Here is a 19940-nt window from a genome sequence, read left to right on the forward strand (position 1 = left end):
AAAATTTAAAAAAATATATCATCTGGGGAAAAAAAAAAGCAAATCCCTTCTGCTGTGCACCTCTCTCCAGGACTAGGAAGAGTATCTTCCTCTTGTAATTCATCTGATTTTCACTCTCCATTGGATTATTCCCATTGGCATAAAAACTGGCTGTTATTTATTATTATGTTTTATTTTATTTTTAAATATTTTATTCATTTATTTGAGAGAGAGAGAGTGAGCATGAGCAGAGGGAAAGGCAGAGGGAGAGGGACAAGCAGACTCCATGCTGAGCACAGAGCCCAATGTGGGGCTTGATCCCAGGACCCTAAAGTCATGACCTGGGCCGAAGTTAGATGCTTAACTGACTGACTCACACAGGTGCCCCTGTTATTATTTTAATAAACACTTCCTTTGACACTATTTTCTCTGTCAGCTACTACCCCATTTCTCTGTACTTCTTCAGGGCAAAATCCCTCATGAGTTGTCTAAACTCACTGTCTCAAATTCCTCTCCTCTCAATCTATCTAAACCTTCTCTAGTCAACTACATTTTCATAAAACTGTTGTTGTCAAAGTCCCCAATGATCTTAGTCAGTTTTCAACCCTCATCTAACTTGACCCTTCAGCAGCAGCATTTGACCCAGTGGATCACTCCCTCCTCCTTAACACACTTTCACTTGTTTCCCAGGTAACCACCACTCTCCTAGTTTTCTTCCCACCTCCCTGGGGGCACCTCCTCAGCTTCTCCTGCTGGTTATTTCTCTTCTCCTCAACCTGCTAAGAATAGAATGCCCCCAAAGCTTGGTCTTTAGTCTTCTCTTTCTTTTCCATACGTACCATTTCATAGCTTTAAATTTCACCTACGTACCTGTAACTCTCATTTGGTATCTGCAGCCTGAACTTTTTTCATGGCTTACTGCTCACGAGGCATCCCAAACATGACATGTCTGGATTGACCTCCTTACACACCACCACAAACCCCCACTCTGCCTACAAGCTTATTCATTTCAGCTAATGGCAACTACATGGTTCCAGTCCCTTTGTCCAAAAGCTTCAGTATCACCCTTGATGTTGATGTCTTTCTTTCTCTTATATCCCACATCTGGTTGGTTGGGAAAGCTTGTTGAAATTTTCAAAATATTTTCAGGTTCTGAACACTTCTCATCACTTCCAAGTTATAATCCTGACTCAAGTTATAATCATTTCTGGACTCGTTCAGTAGTTCTCAAACTTTGCTGCCCATTGGAATCACCCAAGGATCTTTAAAACCTGACTGGCTCCCACCACTTGATATTTTTATTTAATTGGTATGGGATGTGATCTGGGTGCTGGGATTTTTCACTACTCTCTAGGTGATTCTAATGTGCAGCCAAGTTTGGGAATCTGCAGCAAAGGTATGATAATAGCCACCTAACTGATCTCCCTTCTTCTGCCTGTCCCCACCTCCCGGTCTATTCCCAACACAGCAAATAGAGATAATTTTAAGTTATAAATCAGATCACATCTCACTAAAAACTCTCCAACAGCTTCCTACACCATTTAGAGTAAAAGCCAAAGGTTTTACAATGGCCTAAGAGGTCTTATACAAACTGCTCTGTCCTCCACCCCACCCCACCCCATCACTTCTCTATTACACATCCCTCACTAAGTGCTCCATCAATGCTCCTTACTTTCCGTGAACAACCAGGCATCCTCTCACCCCAGGACCTTTGCATTAACCATTCCTTTTACCTGAAATACTCTTCCCCCTGATATCTGCATATCAAACATTAACTCAAATATTACATTCTCAATAAGGCCTACCCTAACCTCATTTTAAAATTTACCACTGTACTACTCACCTCACTTGTTCTCTTCTGTGAGGCAAAAGAGTGATAGTGATAAAGTGGATGACAGTGACTTCAAATAAGGAAGAGTGGGAAATGAGCAGATTGGAGTAAAAATAGAGTTCTGTTTTGGACATGTTGTTTGAGATGCCCGAATCTAGACACCCAGATCTAACCAGATGTCAAATGGGGAAGAAGTTGGAGCTGTCCTATAAAAATGGGAGCAGATAGATGGTGTTTGAAGTTTTAATACTCTGGGGATCACCTTGGGAGAGACAAGGATGAGAAGTGAAGTCCGTGGTACACCAATATGTTGAAGTGAGATAGAGGTGGAGTCCACCAAAAGAGATGAGAAAAAATAGAAGAAAAACCGAGTGTGGAGGGTCCTATCATGAAAGACTTTCAAGGAAGCTAACATGTCCATTGGTACCAGGATGACAATAAGGACAGACAAATACTCCTGAATTTGGTCTGATGGGAAGTCACAAAACTTGACCAGGACGGTTTCAGTGTCATGGTGGGTTCAAAGACTTGGGGTTGCCTCAATTCTAGTGGGAAGAAAGGGACTGGAAACAGCACCTATTCCTGTCTTTTTGTTAATGAGAGCAGTTCTAAATTTCTGGCCCATGAACAAAGATCACGGATGGGTTTCAGGAAGACGTTTTCCCAAGTCCTGCCTCCAAATTGCAAAACTTCATGCGTGTGCTAGTTTTTCTGGAGAGATCTCCAAAGCTTTCATGATGTTTATCGATAATTTGTGCCATTCATCTGAGACTAAGGTGATTAATTGGCGTCAAAGCCTGCACTTCAGATTGTTACTCGATTCCTGCATGGTTTCTTCCAGGTTCTGATTTAGTATCACACTAAGTGGCTCGTCCTCAGACTATCTCCCACTCGGGCGCGCCCTCGGCTCCTTATTTAGAGACCACCCACATCCACACTTCCATTTAGGCTTGCTAGCGTGGCCCCTATTCGTAAGCATTGTCCGGTCGCTCTACTATCCAGGTCGAGCCTTCTAACGCCCAACCTATCCTTTGCCTTCACACAATCCCATCCTACAGCCCTTAAACCCCAGGAAGGAACCTCCTCGGCGGCCCATTTTCCGCGCCTCCTGCACCTTCGCGAGTCGCCGCTGGGGAGCGGGTCAGGCCTCTGCGCTCGCCGTCTTCTGGGAACAGCTTTACGATACGTTGACCGTCATTTTACGACACGCTGGGGTTGCTTTGTGGCTGTCAACTTTCCCCGAGGTCCAAGTTGGTAGCTACCTTGTGTGTGGTAGCAGATACTACGGCCGCGGAGAAATGAAGCAGAAGCGGAAAGGTACGGAAGGGAGAGAGAGGAAGACGGGGCAAGCGGGGTGATAGGGAAGGGGCGAACACCTGGGCGGTGAGGTGCTGAACGCAGTTTTTCCCGCGGGAACCTCTGCCTGAGCCAGTCGCCCTGCCGCCCTAGGGTCGGTCCGTGTGTCGGCTCCAGCCCCTTGCCTTCTCGTTTTACCTGTTGTGCTTTTTAAACCAGCCTGCCCTTTTCCCTTTTGGCAGTCACTTGGTGTCTTTTGTGTAGATGGCAGGAAAAGCTTTGTTCCAAGGTATGCTGTTCAAGGAGTTAATGTGGTCGGTCGATTCAAAGTGCTCTCGGGTCTCTTAATTTGCTAAAATTTGTTTTATGGTACATTTCACCTTTTTTTTTTTTTTTGAGATTTTCCTTTAAGATCTGGGTTTAAAAAAAAAGAAAAACTCTGAGTTCTTGGTTTTCTGTGGGACAGTTGTGTAGTTATTTTCGTTTATACTACCTCCTGAATTAGCATGGTGCAATTCCATCTTTTGTTTTCAACAGGATAGAGTCAGATTTGTAAGTATTTTCTTACAAGTTCTAAACTTATTTCTGTACACTCATGTGACAAGTCGGTCTAATCATGATTGATGGCTATGATAATAATAGCTACTATTTATTGAGCCTTTGCTAATAATTTTGAAATGGATATCATTTCTACTGTGATGGAAAGTGGAATCTTTCCCGCGGGAGATTCAAAGAGTTAAGTAACTTACCCAGCCCAAAATTATACGTAGGAAGTGGAACTGATGGTCAGGCTCTCTGTGTGCACCCCCAAAACCACAATTTTTTTCTTTTAAATCTGTCTTTAGTCACTATGCCTCTGGGCATCCACTACCATTTCTTAGAACAATAGCTCCAAATGTCCAGGTTACTTTCAGTTGTCTTGTGGCATCACACTACATGCCCCCAGTTAGTCATCTTCTGCATTGCTCTTCCTCAGACTATGAGGCCAGACAGCTTCCCACTCTTCACTTCATCTGTCACTAAGCCCTGCCTCTTGAAATAGTTTATTACTCATCATTTTGGCCATCATCCTCTTAATCCCCCTCCATCAATAACTAATATTTGAATACTACTTTGGCTTTCCTATACGTTATTTGAATTGATTCTTAGAATAGTCTTGTCAAATGTGTATGTTTTATCCCAATTTGGCAGGCAGGGAAATGGGAATACAGAAGTCTTTGATCTTCCCATTATCACACAGCCAGTAGGGGTTGGGAGCTAGGGATGGGAGCCTAATATCCAAGATTTTTACTTTTAAATCTTGTGGGAGTTTTACATTATTGCCTTTCAAGAGCCTTTTATTTAGTATCAAATTCTATGTATTCTTTTTACCTTCCGAATCATTTTTGTATCGTTTTCTTATGTACTTTTTTTAAAACACTACTTTCATCTTTTTACTCCCAAACTTGAGAATATATTAGTCTCCACTCCATTTAAATGCCTTTGCCTAGTAGTCAGTGTATCCTATAATCTATTTTTTTATTGAACCTTGTTAGGCAACACTCCTTTACACAAAGATAGATAATTCCTATACCTGACATTGTTCCTTCTGGATTGTCCTCCGTTTCACTTGTCCACTCCTTTGCTTTCTTTAAAGTCCCCTGTGCCGTTTCCTCCATGAAGCCTTTTCTTACTAATTTGCTTCTCTAGTTATTTTTTTATACTCAAGAGCTGTATATGTGGTTTTCAAATCTTTATCTGTTTTTATTATCACCTGAATCCTCTTCTCCTCTCCAGATTATTACATAGAGCTTCAATATATTACAGATGCAAAAGCCAAGCTGCTTTGGTTTAATCAAGAAAGAGACCCTCCTTTTCCTTCCTCTCCTCCCTCTCCCTCTTCTTCCAGCACCACCACCAACCCTGCCTCTGTTACATGGTCCTTGAACCGCCTTTTTGGAACTCTGAATTACGTGGTTTCGAAAGCATTTAGCCTTTGATTATAGATGGACTTTTTTCCCTCAACATTGTGTGTGTTAACTTTGCTTCATTAAGTTAGAGGCAGCTTAGTACAGAGAAAAAAGCGTGGAACTTGTGGAGAAAACACCTGGATTTGAGTCATAACTATTCCATTTACAATGGCATCTTAACTTCCCTTAATTTTTAACACCTGTAAAAGGGGCTAACACCATCTACCTTACAGTGTTGTGAGGTTTCAAATGAGATAAATAAAGGGGCTCCATTACTGCCAGGGCTTTCTTATCTATTCTTCTCCCTGATGACTCCATTGTCTCTGCACACTAGCGTTCTCTACAGGCTGGAAGTATGCTTGGTGTCAGTTCCCAAGCCATATCACTGGTGGGAGAGTGGCATTTTTTGCCTTGAGGAAAGAGCTCAGATTGGCCTGACTTGGATAGGTGCCTGACCTTGAACCGATCTATTGTAATTGGGATGGAGTCATGTAAGAACATGTCAGCTTCTGCTTGTCACGTCAGCCTCAGTTGCCAGAAGGTCATGATGGTGGACAGACTATCTCTTAGATCCCTAGGCAAGTATAGAACCAACATTCTTTGTATTACAAAGGAGCATTGCATTGCTTTGTAATATTACGTCCGTGGATACCTGGATTTGAGTTTCAACTTTACCCCTTGGTGGCATTTTTGTGGGACAAGCAAATATTCCTAATCTATCTACTGCATTCTGAGAGATGAAATAATGCATCTAAATATCATTATAATTCTGGAGATAAAGGGAAGCTATTTTAACCACTTTGATGCTTTCTTGTGCAATTTGGGTCTTTCTCCTCATGTCTGTCTCTATTCTTTCCTGTATCTATCATTCTTACAATGTTTGTACTTCTAAAGTGAATTCTCCCCATATATAGATGAAGCAGGTTTGTTTTAATTAAGGATACAAAAGGTATGCTCAAACTGTAAACAGTGGAAGTTTGGTGTCTTGTAAACTTGAGCTGTTCATCTGAGATGGTTGGAATAATTTTGGAAGAAAAAAAATAAATACAAAAAACTTTACCGGGTTATATGGTTTTTTACATTGTTAAATATTATTTTTCCAGGAGATCTCAGCCCTGCTGAGCTGATGATGCTGACTATAGGAGATGTTATTAAACAACTAATTGAAGCCCACGAACAGGGGAAAGACATTGATCTGAATAAGTAAGTTGATTTATAAAACAGAAGGCAGTCTTGTTCTTAGGTGGTAGATCTTTTTTTTTTTTAAAGATTTATTTATTTATTTATTTATTTGACAGAGAGAGACACAGCGAGAGAGGGAACACAAGCAGGGGGAGTGGGAGAGGGAGAAGCAGGCTTCCTGCCGAGCAGGGAGCCCGATGTGGGACTCGATCCCAGGACCCTGGGATCATGACCTGAGCCGAAGGCAGACGCTTAATGACTGAGCCACCCAGGCGCCCTTAGGTGGTAGATCTTTTTATTGAAATTATCAATTGAAATTATCAAATATAACTTGTTTTCTATCTCACGTTTTATATTTTAATTGAGAACTTAGCTTTCTGCTCTGCCCTGTCACTCATTTATGGCAAAATTCTATCACAGCCTAAGAATACTAATAGCTTCTAATATTTATTGGGCGCTTACTATGTCCCAATCACTGTTAGTAGTGCATTGTATTAGTTCAGTTGGTCCTCTCAAAAACTGTGTGAGTTAGGTTCTTATATCACCCTCATTTGACAGTTGGGTATGAGACAGGAAGATTAGATAATTTGTCTAAAAGTAAAGAACTAGTAATTGGCAGAACTGGGATTTGGAATTAGATCATCTGTCTCAGAGCCCCTGTTATCTTCTTTGCTGTATCACTTCACATCCTTGTTCCCTTCCTCCTGTCTCAGGAAGCAGCAGCTCTTTTAGGAAAACCCTGCCTTTGGGGTCTTTGATCTAATCCAACCCTTTCCTACTTTATAGCTTTTTGACCTGTTCATCTGTTTCCTTTCCACAATCATGTTCAGTTTTGACTTTGCTACATCCTCAGTCTTTCATCTCTGCATCTTTTGTTTCCATTAGATTTTCACTAAGTAGATCTGCTCTAATGAAAAGATTTTCTCCCCACACCCAGTAGGTCATCAGTGATCTAAATCACCACAGCATGGCCTTTTTAAGACTGTTTCTTGTGCTTGAGATACTACAGTGTTTTATCACTTCCTTGGAATATTGTGCTTAATAAACTTTTGCTAAAGGAATAAATAAGTTACTTAACTATCCTTTCTTGACTGTGGAGTTATATTTTACTGATTTTTCTATCCTGTCTTTAGAAGTTGCTTTTCTGTCATTGTTGGCTATACCGCTAATTATACAAAAGTCTCTTATTTCTAGTGAACATTTCTTCTTCTTGTATTTTTTGTCAGTCTCTTTAATTTAGCACATCTAAAGTTTACGCTAACATCTTCCTGAAAACAAGCCTCTATGCAGATGTCCTCTTTGCTTAATTGTATTAACCTTCACCCAGACTTGAAACTCTAGGGGCGCCTCGGTGGCTCAGATGGTAAGCATCTGCCTTCAGCTCAGGTCATGATCCCATGGTCCTGGGATGGAGTTCCGCATCGGGCTCCCTGCTAGGTGGGGAGCCTGCTTCTCCCTCTGCCAATCTCTCTCTCTCTCTCTGATTTTCATGAATAAATAAATAAAGCATTAAAAAAAAAAAAAAAGAAACTCTGGTGTCCTCTTCATTAGTTCCAGTTAATATTTAAATTTTGCCTACTCTCTCTTCATTATGACTCTCACTTTCATTTCCACTACTAACTCCCTAATTCATCCCTTTTTGAACTTAATTCTAGACTACTGCAGTAGCTTATGCTTTCAGTCTATATTTCCTGCTGGGTTAATTGTTCCTTGTTCTTGTCTTTTATCATGTCATTTCCCTGTACAGGAATTTTCAGTATGTCCCCAACATTTATGAAATTAAATGCAAATTCCTCAGCCTATTATGTAAGGCCTCTTGGTCTGGCTTCAACTTGCCCAACTTTTTAAATTTCTGTACCTTTACATTGAAAGTGTCCTGCTTTATATTAAGTCTACCCATATATCTTAAAATATGTGCATTCCTGTTTTTGTGTCTTCACATAAGCCAGCCTATTTGTTCTCAGTGGCATCTCCATGTTTTCACTGCCTGCCTGAAGCCAACTCTTTTCTGTGCCTATTTTCCATGACTGTCTCCCCAGCACCCATTGAGTTCCTCTCTTGAACTCTGGACACATTCATTATTGTATGTGTGTTTTATCACATATATTTTTATCACTTACACATTTATTTTTGTGAATGCCTATCTGAAAACATAGCAACATACAAACACAGAGCATGAAACAACTATGCCTTATACTTTCTGGCATACCAAGTACTTATACTCTTTACAAATCAGGTACTGAGTTAACATTTTTTGAAAATGATGCAGGGGCACCTGGGTGGCTCAGTCGTTAAGCGTCTGCCTTCAGGTCAGGTCATGATCCCGGGGTCCTGGGATCGAGCCCCACATTGGGCTCCCTGCTCAGCGGGAAGCCTGCTTCTCCCTCTCCCACTCCCCCTGCTTGTGTTCCCTCTCTCGCTGTGTCTCTCTCTGTCAAATAAATAAATAAAATATTTAAAATTTTTAAAAAGGGATGCAAATACGTCACAATATTTTTAGATGGATTAAAATGAGAAATTAAGGTGACTGTTAGGGTTTGCTAGCACCAAGAAACAAGAAACCAGTAAAATTATAGAGAAAAGCAAGGAATATTAGTTGGGTTGAAGGTTATTTTTAGGGATTAGGGATAAAGTTATAATCAGGAAGGGGTAAATGGATTTTCTGAAGTGCTGATGATATTGTATTCCTTGGAGTGTAGTAACACAAGTGTTTGCTTCATAAATTTTAAAGTATGTTTATATGTTTTATGTTGTTTTTTATGTATATATTATTTTATGTTAGAAAAAGTTTTAAAACACTTTAAAAATATATATACTTTATTTACTATTTGGTTCTGTACACCTTTCCTTCAAATTGTTTTTTGTTTGTTTGTCTGGTCTAAGACCATAGCTCACAACCAGGCATGATACCCCCCACCCACCCACCCAGGAGACATTTTTAGTTGTTAACAGTGGGAAGTGGGGTGCTGGTGAGTAGAGGCCGATGAAGCTGCTAAACATCCTACAGTGTAATAAACAGTCCCTTACAACAGAATTAATCCCAGATGCTATAGTGTTGAGGTTGAGAAAAGGGTAGAATGCTGTGAAGCTAGAGCAGTTTGTTAAATGAGACCTACCTTGTGTCACTGTCCTGGGACCTTCCCTGTAGTCATCTTGTTTTCTTTCTGGTACTCCAGAGTAAGAAGAAGTCATTGATATGTTTTCCTGATTTTCTTCTATTTTTCTGATACTCACAAATTTTAAAGCCACTGTTGTCACTGGGTGAAAAGATAGGGGAGTGACAGGAGTTGATGATGTTATTTGTAGGCCATTCTTTTGGTAGTATGCCTTGAAATATTATGATCTTGATAATGCTAGATGCTTTACTTCCAGGGTGAAAACCAGGACAGCTGCCAAATATGGCCTTTCAGCACAGCCCCGCCTGGTGGATATCATCGCCGCGGTCCCACCTCAGTATCGAAAGGTCTTAGTCCCCAAATTAAAGGCAAAACCCATCAGAACTGCCAGTGGGGTGAGTAATTTGATTCATGAAATATTGATTCCATATCTTTTCTGCCAGAAATCCTTGCCTCCATGTAACACCCAGATAGTGAGGTGGAAAAGGGGGATTCAGTTTAATAAAATCCATATATTATGATATGTGTTGCAGTAGAGACGTGCAGAATGAAAAACACTCGCTATGTTTAAAGGAGTAGATTATGTTTTAATGTCCTTAAAAGTATAAATTGAGGCTTCGTGACTATCTCAATGTGATAAATATTGTTGGCCATTTTAAGGTCATGGCTTTCAATACAATTGATACTTATAAAAGGTACTTTTACTTTTAAAAGATTTTGTTTATTTGAGAGAGACAGAGAGCACATGAGTAAGGGAAGAGGCAGAGGGAAGAGGAGAGAATCTCGGGCAGACTCTGTGCTGAGTGCAGAGCCTGAGGCTGGGCCCAATCTCATGACCCCAAGATCATGACCTGAGCTGAAATCACGAGTAGGACACTCAACCCAGGCGCCCCTTGTACTTTTAGAAGGTAGTTAATGGTGGGCGCCTGGGTGGCTCAGATGGTTAAGCATCTGCCTTTGGCTCAGGTCATGATCTCAGGGTCCTGGGATCGAGTGCCGCATCGGGCTCCCTGCTCCTTGGGAGCCTGCTTTTCCCTCTGCCTTTCTCTCTCGCTCTGTCTCTCATGAATAAAAAAAAAAAAATCTTAAAAAAAAAAAAAAGGTAGTTAATGGTACAAAGGCATTCTGTATGTGGTATTTGGGAAGCGACTGATGTAATGGGAAGCACTGTGGAAGTCCAGAGGACAAAGATGTCCCTGCAGTAAAAGAGACTAGGGAAAGCCCTAGAGAAAGCATGGCATTTGCTTGACATATAAATGGTGCCCATATAAGCAGAGAAGAGCAGGCTTGAAGAATAATGGGAGCAAGGACACAAGGAACTAAGGCACAGAAGTAGAGGTATTATAAGAGGTATGATGTGTGTAGGGTACAGTGAGTACCTCACACTGACTGGAGTTGATAATCCATTTGAGAAAGCAGCAGGACATTAGGTTAAAGAGTTAATTTGGGATCAGCTTGTAAAAGATCTTAAATGTCTGCAAAGAAGCTGGGTAATAGGAAACTGTTAAAGAAATTTGAGGAGAGTGATATGAACAAACCAGATTTTCAGAAAATTAATTTGGGTACAAGATGTAGAGTAGCTTGGAACCAAAAAGACCAGTTAGTGTACTCTTGGCTTGATCTAGGTGTAAAATATGTTAAGAACTGGAATTAGGGTAGGGGCTTTAGGATATAAAGGATGAGTGTGAAAGATAGGATTTGGACCCTCTTAAAACATGATACCCAGAATTGAATTGGGTGTTTCTGACATGATCATAGAAATTCAATCTCTTATTTGGATGGGAGTAGAAAACTTGGTAATTACAGTTTATGTTGACTTGTTTAGTGGCCATATCTCCTGGATCATATTTCATTTGTGACTAATTAAACCCTAAAACTTTTATACACAATGAATCACTAATTCTGGTCTCTTCTCTCTGTACTTAAGAGTTTTTGTTTTATTTATTTGTACCTAGTGTAAAGGGTTCTTTAAGAGAAATTAATACAGTTGAACAACATGGGTTTGAACTGCATGGGTCCACTTACAGGCAGATTTTTTCCCATAAGTACAGTACTATAGATGTATTTTCTTTATGATTGTCCTGATACTTCTTTTTGTCTAGATTACTTTATTGTAAGAATACAGTATGCAATACCTATAGCATACGAAATATGTATTAATTGATGGTTTCTGTTGCCAGTAAGGCTTCTGATCAACAGTAGACTATGAAAATAATTAAGTTTCTGGGGAGTCAAAAGTTATATGCAGTTACTCAACTGAGTTGAGGGGTTGTCACCCCTAACCCGTGCTTTGTTCAAAGGTCAGCCATAGTTTCAAACCCCTCACCTTCCATATTTCCCCTCAGGACAAGCACTTTTAACTCTTAGCTGATTTCTTGGCATTTGCTTCTATATCCCCAAATAACACACTCTATAGATAAGTCTTGAATTTTTAGTTTTGAGCATTATGTATGAGCTTGCTGCTATGGAAGACAAAGACTTATCAACCTTTCCTTAACCTGACTAATAAGCCTGGCTTCCATGACACCATTCTCTCTCCTCCTCCTCCTACCTCTAGTTACTTCTTTTCTTTCTTTGAGGTCTGTTCTTGTTCTGCTTGCCTCTAAAAATTGATGTTTTCTGTTGTCCTGGGTCCACTGTTCTTAGTACTGTACATGCCTTCTTTGGTGATCTCATCTATTGACATTTCTAAGTATTGTTATATGCTGACTTCCAGCTCTGACCACTCCTCAAGCTTCAGGCTTTTGTCAAAGTGCCTGTTAAACAACTCTCTCTTTTTTTTTTTTTTTTTTTAAAGATTTTATTTATTTATTTGAGAGAGAGAGAATGAAAGACAGAAAGCATGAGAGGGAGGAGGGTCAGAGGGAGAAGCAGACTCCCCGCTGAGCAGGGAGCCCGATGCGGGACTCGATCCCAGGACTCCAGGATTGTGACCTGAGCCAAAGGCAGTCGCTTAACCAACTGAGCCACCCAGGCGCCCCTAAACAACTCTCTTTTGACTGCCTATATACTCTCAAGTATAATATAACTAAAACTAACCTCAAACTTGCTCATTCATCTTTCTTCTCCATCCTAGTTCATGGTGCCTCTATCCACTCAGTTTCCAAAAGATGTGAAATGCATTGTCCATTCCTACCACCACTGGTAGGGATATTCTGGCCTTTATTATTTCTTTTTAGACTATTTCAGTTATTTCCTAACTAGTCTACTTTTTCTTACCTGCACCAAATCCATGTTTGCCAATATCACCAGAGTGAACTATTAAAAATATCAGAAGTACAGGGAGAGGTTGGAAGATGGCAGAGTAAGAGGACCCTAGGCTCACCTCATCCTACAAATACAACTAGATAACTATCAGATCATCCTAAATACCCCAGAAATTGACCTGAAGAATTGCAGAACAAACTACACAACTAAAAGTAGAGAAGAGCCCACACTGAAGAAGGTGGTAAGTGCAGAGATGCAGTTTGGGAGAGAAAGAGATCATGGCTGCTGTGGTGGGGAGAGAGCCACAGTGGCAGAGAAGGGTGAGAGACAGACTAATAACTGTCACACCAGGGAGCCCACAGGGAAAATGAATTCCCATAGCAATTGGCTTGGCAAGTGAGAGGGGCTGAATTTTGGGAGTTTTTGCAACCAGCGGACTTAAAGACTGGAATTTTAAAGGTCAGTGGGCTTGGCTGGGATAGAGCCCAGAGGGCATTGCACTGCTCTTAGAAGCTAGGCAAACAACCCATGACATACAGTGTGGAAACAGCAATCTGAAGAGCACCTGGGGGACACAGTACAGAGGTTATTTGCTCACCTCAGAGCACATCCCAGAGAAGCAGAGATCAAGGAGAGACCCCTCCAGGAACACAGAACTGACGGGCACCATTTCCCTCACCCATCCCTCGGCGTGAGCACAGGGCCACCTGTGGGAATCAGTGCAGCACCCACACTTGCTACCTAACTTGCTTATACCAAGCCCCACTTCAAGTGCCTTTACTCCTGTGGAACTGCCCTTCCCCGTCACACTTGTCTCAGTCCCAGGTTGGCGAGTCCCTTCCCCCTGAAGACCGGCCCAAACTCCTGCTTATACTGTGTCTCCTGACTCAGAAGTTTTGTGGAGCCCCTGTTCAGACAGCAGTGGTGACAGGTCTCATTCACAAGCAGACCAGAGCATGCCTAGTTAAAATGCACTACATTCAGGTCAGGGGCCAAGTACTGCTCACAAAAGGCAAAGATAGCCTCTGAAGATGACTGGCCTAAAGGATATAACAGGATAAAAAGCACAGCACATGCAGCACACATTGGTGACATTCCCAGAAGCGCCAGGCCCTGGGGAACTGGGGACAGTACACAGCAGGGCAGTACAGGACTTCATAAGGCCATTACCCTCAAGAACGGGAGATGTAGCTGACTTTCCTAACACAGAGAAATAGACACAGAGACAAAATGTGAAGACAGAGAAACTTATTGCAAATGAAAGGAAAGAAAAAAAACAAAAGAAAAGGAAAGACAAGAAGGGAGGGAGGGAGAAAGAAAAAAGAAAAAGACAAGAGCACAGCCAGAGATCTAAGCAAAGGAGATATAAGTAACATGCCTTATGGGGGACTTAAAGCAATGATCATAAGGATACTCACTGGACTTGAGAAAAGAGTAGAAGACATGAGTAAAGTACTTAATACAGAGATAAGGAATAACATAGCAGAGATAAGGAATAACATAGCAGAGATAAAGGGCTTAATAAATGAAATGAGAAACATACTTGATGGAATGAATAGCAGGATGGAAGAAGCAGAGGAGCGAATTAATGACCTAAAAACAAAGTAATGGAAAATAAGCTGAACAAAAGAGAGAAAAAAGAATTATGCAAAATTGGAATTGATATAGGGAACTCAGTGGCTCCATCAAATGTAAGAACCTTCATATTATAGGTGTCCCAGAAGAGGAAGAGAAATCAAAGGGGGAGGAGAATTTATTTGAGGAAATAATAGCTGAAAACTTACCTAGTTTAGGGAAGGAAACAGATATTCACACCCAGGAGGCACAGTGAATGACCAATAAAAGCAACAAAAGCAGATTCACACCAAGACATAGTGTAATTAAAATGGCAAAAAGTAGTGATTTAAAAAAAAACCCCAAAAACATATCTTAAAAGCAGCAAGAGCAGACAGTTACATACCAGGGGAAAGCCCCATAAGGTTATCAGCAGAAACCTTGCAAGCCAGAAGAGAGTGGCATGATATAGTCAAAGTGCTGAATAGGAAAAATCTTCAGTCAAGAATACTCTATCCAGGGGCGCTTGGGTGGCTCAGTCGTTAAGCGTCTGCCTTCAGCTCAGGTCATGATCCCAGGGTCCTGGGATCGAGCCCTGCCTCGGGCTCCCTGCTAGTCGGGAAGCCTGCTTCTCCCTCCCCCACTGCCCCTGCTTGTGTTCTTTCTCTCGTTGTGTCTCTCTCTGTCAAATAAATAAAATCTTAAAAAAAAAAAAAAAAAAAGAATATCCAGCAAGGCTATCATTTAGAATAGAAGGGGCGATAAAAGAGTTTCCCAGACAGGGGTGCCTGGGTGGCTCAGTTGGTTAAGTGACTGCCTTGGGCTCAGGTCATGACCCTAGAGTCCTAGGATCGAGTCCCGCATTGGGCTCCCAGCTCAGCAGGGAGTCTGCTTCTCCCTCTGACCCCCTCTGCTCTCATGCTCTCTCTCACTCTCTCTCAAATAAATAAATAAAATCTTAAAAAAAAAAAGTTTTCCAGACAAACAAAAACTAAAGGAGTTCATGACCACTAAAACCAGCCCCACAAGAAATATTAAGGAGGACTCTTGAAGTGGAACGAAGATCAAAAGTGACAGTATGAAGATAGGAAACACGAAAGCAGTAAAAATGAATATTTACGTAAAAGATGAGTTAAGAAACTCACAAAATAAAAGGATATAAAATAGGGCGCCTGGGTGGCTCAGTCGTTAAGCGTCTGCCTTCGGCTCAGGTCATGATCCCAGAGTCCTGGGATCGAGTCCCACATCGGGCTCCCTGCTCGGCAGGAAGCCTGCTTCTCCCTCTCCCACTCCCCCTGCTTGTGTTCCTGCTCTCGCTATCTCTCTCTCTGTCAAATAAATAAATAAAATCTTAAAAAAAAAAAAAAAAAGAAAAGGATATAAAATATAGCACCATATACCTAAAACATGGGGAGGAGAGGAGTAAAGAATGGGTTCAAACTTAACCATCAACTTAATATAGACTGCCATATGCAGATGTTATATACAAACCTAATGGTAACCACAAATCAAAAACTAATAGATATGCAAAGAATAAAGAGAAAGGAATCCAAATACATCACTAAAGAAAATTAGCAAACCATGAAAGAGAGAAAGAGAAGAAAGGATCAGAGAAAAACGTCAGAAACAACCACAAAACAAGGAATAAAATGGTAATAAATACATATCTTTCAATAATGACTTTGAATATAAGTGGACTAAATGCTCCAAAAGACATAGGGTGACAGAATGAATTAAAAAACAAGACCAACCTATATGCTGCTTACAGGAAATTCATTTTAGACCTAATGACACCTGCAGACTGAAAGTGAGGAGATGGAGAAACATCTCTCATGCAAATGTATATCAAAAGAAATCTGGGGTAGTGATACTTACATTGGACAAAATAGACTTTAAAGCAAAGACTGTATGTAATAGACAAAGAAGGACACTATATAATAATAAAGGGGACAATCCAACAAGAAGATATAACAATTGTAAATATTTATGCACCCAACATGGGAGCACCCAAATACATTAAATAGTTAATAACAAACATAAAAGACGAATCCATAGTAATACAATAATAGTGGAGGGCTTTACCAGCCCACTAACATTGATGGACAGATCATCCAACCAGAAACAAGGAAACAGCTTTGAATGACACATTGGACTAGATGGATTTAACAGATATTCAGAACGTTCCATCCTAAAATAGCAGAATACACATTCTTTTCAAATGTATGTGGAGCATCTCCAGAATAGATCACATATTAGGCCACAAAACAAGCCTCAACAAATTCAAGAAGATTGTAGTCATACCATGCATCTTTTCTGACCATAACACTATGAAACTAGAAAGGAACCACAAGAAAAAATATGGAAAGGCTACAAATACATGAAGGCTAAATAACATGCTACTAAACAATGAATGGATCAATCAGGAAATAAAAGAAAAAATTAAAAAGTACATGGACACAAATAAAAATGAAAACACAACAATCCAAAATCTTGTGATGCACCAAAAGTGGTTCTAAGTGGGAAGTTTATAACTATACAGATCTACCTCAAGAAGCAAGAAAAATCTCAAATTAACAACCTACTCTTACACCTAAAGGAGCTAAAAAAAAAAAAAAGAACAAATGAAAGCTAGACGTAGAAGGAAGGAAATAATAAAGATTAGAGCAGAAATAAATGATATAGAAACTAAGAAAATAGTAGAACAGATCAGTGAAACCAGGAGCTGGTTCTTTGGAAAAAGATCAATAAAATTGATAAATGTCTAGCCAGACTTATCAAGAAGAAAACAAGAGAAAGGACCCAAAATCACAAATAAGAGAGGAGAAATAACAACCAACACCATAGAAATACAATTATAAGAGAATATTATGAAAAACTGTATGCCAACAAATTAACAGCCCACAAGAAATAAATTCCTAGAAACATGTAAACTACCAAAACTGAAACAGGAAGAAATGAAAAATTTGAAGAGACTGATTACCAACAAAGAAATTGAATCAGTTATCAAAAAACTACCAACAAACAAAAGCCCAGGACTGGATGGCTTCACGGGCAGATTTTACCAAACATTTAAAAAAGAGTTAATGCCTATTCCTCTCCAACTATTCCAAAAAATAGTAAGGAAAACTTCCAAATTCATTCTATTAGGGCTTCTTTACCCTGATACCAAAACCAGCTAAAGATACCACTAAAAAAGAGAACTACAGGCCAATATTCCTGATGAACATAGATGCAAAAATCTTCAACAAAATACTAGCAAACTGAATCCAGCAATACATTAAAAAAAAAAATCATTCCTCACAATTAAGTGGGATTTATTCCTGGATTTCAAGGGTGATTCAGTATTCACAGATCAATCAACACCATACATCACATCAATAAGAAAAGGAAAAACTCTCAGTTTTTCCCCATTGAGAATGATATTCGCTGTAGGTTTTTCATAGATGGCTTTTATGATATTGAGGTATGTACCCTCTATGCCTATACTCTGAAGAGTTTTGATCAAGAAAGGATGCTGTACTTTGTCTAATGCTTTTTCTGCATCTATTGAGAGGATCATATGGTTCTTGTTCTTTCTTTTGTTAATGTATTGTATCATGTTGATTGATTTGTGGATGTTGGACCAACCTTGCAGCCCAGGGATAAATCCCACTTGGTCATGGTGAATAATCTTTTTAATGTACTGTTGGATCCTATTGGCTAGTATTTTGGTGAGAATTTTTGCATCCATGTTCATCAGGGATATTGGTCTGTAATTCTCCTTTTTGATGGGGTCTTTGTCTGGTTTTGGGATCAAGGTAATGGTGGCGTCATAAAATGAGTTTGGAAGCTTTCCTTCCATTTCTACTTTTTGGAACAGTTTCAGAAGAATAGGTATTAATTCTTCTTTAAATGTTTGGTAGAATTCCCCTGGGAAGCCGTCTGGCCCTGGGCTTTCATTTGTTGGGAGATTTTTGATTATTGCATCAATTTCCTTAGTGGTTATAGGTCTGTTCAGGTTTTCTATTTCTTCCTGGTTCAGTTTTGGTAGTTGATACATCTCTAGGAATGCATCCATTTCTTCCAGATTATCTAATTTGCTGGCATAGAGTTGCTCATAATATGTTCTTTGAATTGTTTGTATTTCTTTGGTGTTGGTTGTGATCTCTCCTCTTTCATTCATGATTTTGTTGATTTGGGTCATTTCTCTTTTCTTTTTGATAAGTCTGGCCAGGGGTTTATCAATCTTGTTAATTCTTTCAAAGAACCAGCTCCTACTTTCGTTGACCTGTTCTACTGTTCTTTTAGTTTCTATTTCATTGATTTCTGCTCTGATCTTTATTATTTCTCTTCTGCTGGGTTTAGGCTTTATTTGCTGTTCTTTCTCCAGCTCCTTTAGGTGTAGGGTTAGGTTGTGTACTTGAGACCTTTCTTGTTTCTTGAGAAAGGCTTGTATTGTTATATACTTTCCTCTTAGGACTGCGTTTGCTGCATCCCAAAGATTTTGAACAGTTGTGTTTTCATTTTCATTTGTTTCCATGAATTTTTTTAATTCTTCTTTAATTTCCTGGTTGACCCATTCGTTCTTTAGTAGGATGCTCTTTAGCCTCCATGTATTTGAGTTCTTTCTGACTTTCCTCTTGTGATTGAGTTCTAGTTTCAAAGCATTGTGGTCTGAAAATAGGCAGGGAATGATCCCAATCTTTTGGTACCGGTTGAGACCTGATTTATGACCTAGGATGTGATCTCTTCTGGAGAATGTTCCATGGGCACTAGAGAAGAATGTGTATTCCGTTGCTTTGGGATGGAATGTTCTGAATATGTCTGTGAAGTCCATTTGGTCCAGTGTGTCATTTAAAGCCTTTATTTCCTTGTTGATCTTTTGCTTAGACGATCTGTCCATTTCAGTGAGGGGGGTGTTAAAGTCCCCCACTATTATTGTATTGTTGTCAATGTGTTTCTTTGCTTTTGTTATTAATTGCCTTATATAATTGGCTGCTCCCGTGTTAGGGGCATAGATATTTACAATTGTTAGATCTTCTTGTTGGATAGACCCTTTAAGTAGGATATAGTGTCCTTCCTCATCTCTTATTACAGTCTTGGGTTTAAAATCTAATTTGTAGGGGCGCCTGGGTGGGTCAGTTGGTTAAGCGACTGCCTTCAGCTCAGGTCATGATCCTGGAGTCCCTGGATCGAGTCCCGCATCTGGCTCCCTGCTCGGCAGGGAGCCTGCTTCTCCCTCTGACCCTCTCCCCTCTCATGTGCGCTCTCTCTCTCATTCTCTCTGTCTCAAATAAATAAATAAAATCTTTAAAAAAAAAATCTAATTTGTCTGATATAAGGATTGACACACCAGCTTTCTTTTGGTATCCATTAGCATGGTAAATGGTTTTCCACCCCCTTACTTTCATTTACATTCAGGGTAACTATTGAAAGATATGAATTTAGTGCCATTGTATTGCCTGTAAGGTGACTGTTGCTGTATATTGTCTGTGTTCCTCTCTGGTCTATGTTGCTTTTAGGGTCTCTCTTTGCTTAGAGGACCCCTTTCAAGATTTCTTGTAGGGCTGGTTTCGTGTTTGCAAATTCCTTTAGTTTTTATTTGTCCTGGAAGCTTTTTATCTCTCCTTCTATTTTCAATGACAGCCTAGCTGGATATAGTATTCTTGGCTGCGTATTTTTCTCATTTAGTGCTGTGAATATATCCTGCCAGTCCTTTCTGGCCTGCCAGGTCTCTGTGGATAGGTCTGTTGCCAGTCTAATGTTTCTACCATTGTAGGTTACATATCTCTTCTCCCGAGCTGCTTTCAGGATTTTCTCTTTATCTCTGAGACTCGTAAGTTTTAC

At 40.1% G+C, this 19940-nt stretch overlaps 2 protein-coding genes across 3 annotated transcripts in view; one reads left to right on the top strand and one right to left on the bottom strand.

Annotated features, from left to right (window-relative positions):
- Nucleotides 1-2950, bottom strand: part of NUGGC (nuclear GTPase, germinal center associated) — a 61529-nt gene extending 58579 nt beyond the window's left edge. Inside the window, exon 1 of the mRNA XM_035022624.1 lies at nucleotides 2925-2950. The gene's annotated coding sequence lies outside the window, so the exon portion shown is untranslated. The remainder of the gene's footprint in view (nucleotides 1-2924) is intronic.
- A 77-nt stretch (nucleotides 2951-3027) lies between these two features.
- ELP3 (elongator acetyltransferase complex subunit 3) overlaps nucleotides 3028-19940 on the top strand; it is a 101044-nt gene continuing 84131 nt past the window's right edge. For both annotated transcript variants that reach the window (XM_035022625.1, XM_035022626.1), the window contains exons 1-3: nucleotides 3028-3127; nucleotides 6159-6258; nucleotides 9610-9748. In XM_035022625.1, the coding sequence (XP_034878516.1) occupies nucleotides 3109-3127; nucleotides 6159-6258; nucleotides 9610-9748 (258 nt within the window). In that variant the 5' untranslated portion in view covers nucleotides 3028-3108. The remainder of the gene's footprint in view (nucleotides 3128-6158; nucleotides 6259-9609; nucleotides 9749-19940) is intronic.

The sequence above is a fragment of the Mirounga leonina genome, unplaced genomic scaffold (assembly GCF_011800145.1).
Source record: "Mirounga leonina isolate KUSES-001 unplaced genomic scaffold, KU_Mleo_1.0 Mir_176, whole genome shotgun sequence".
NCBI classification, from domain to species: Eukaryota; Metazoa; Chordata; class Mammalia; order Carnivora; family Phocidae; genus Mirounga; species Mirounga leonina.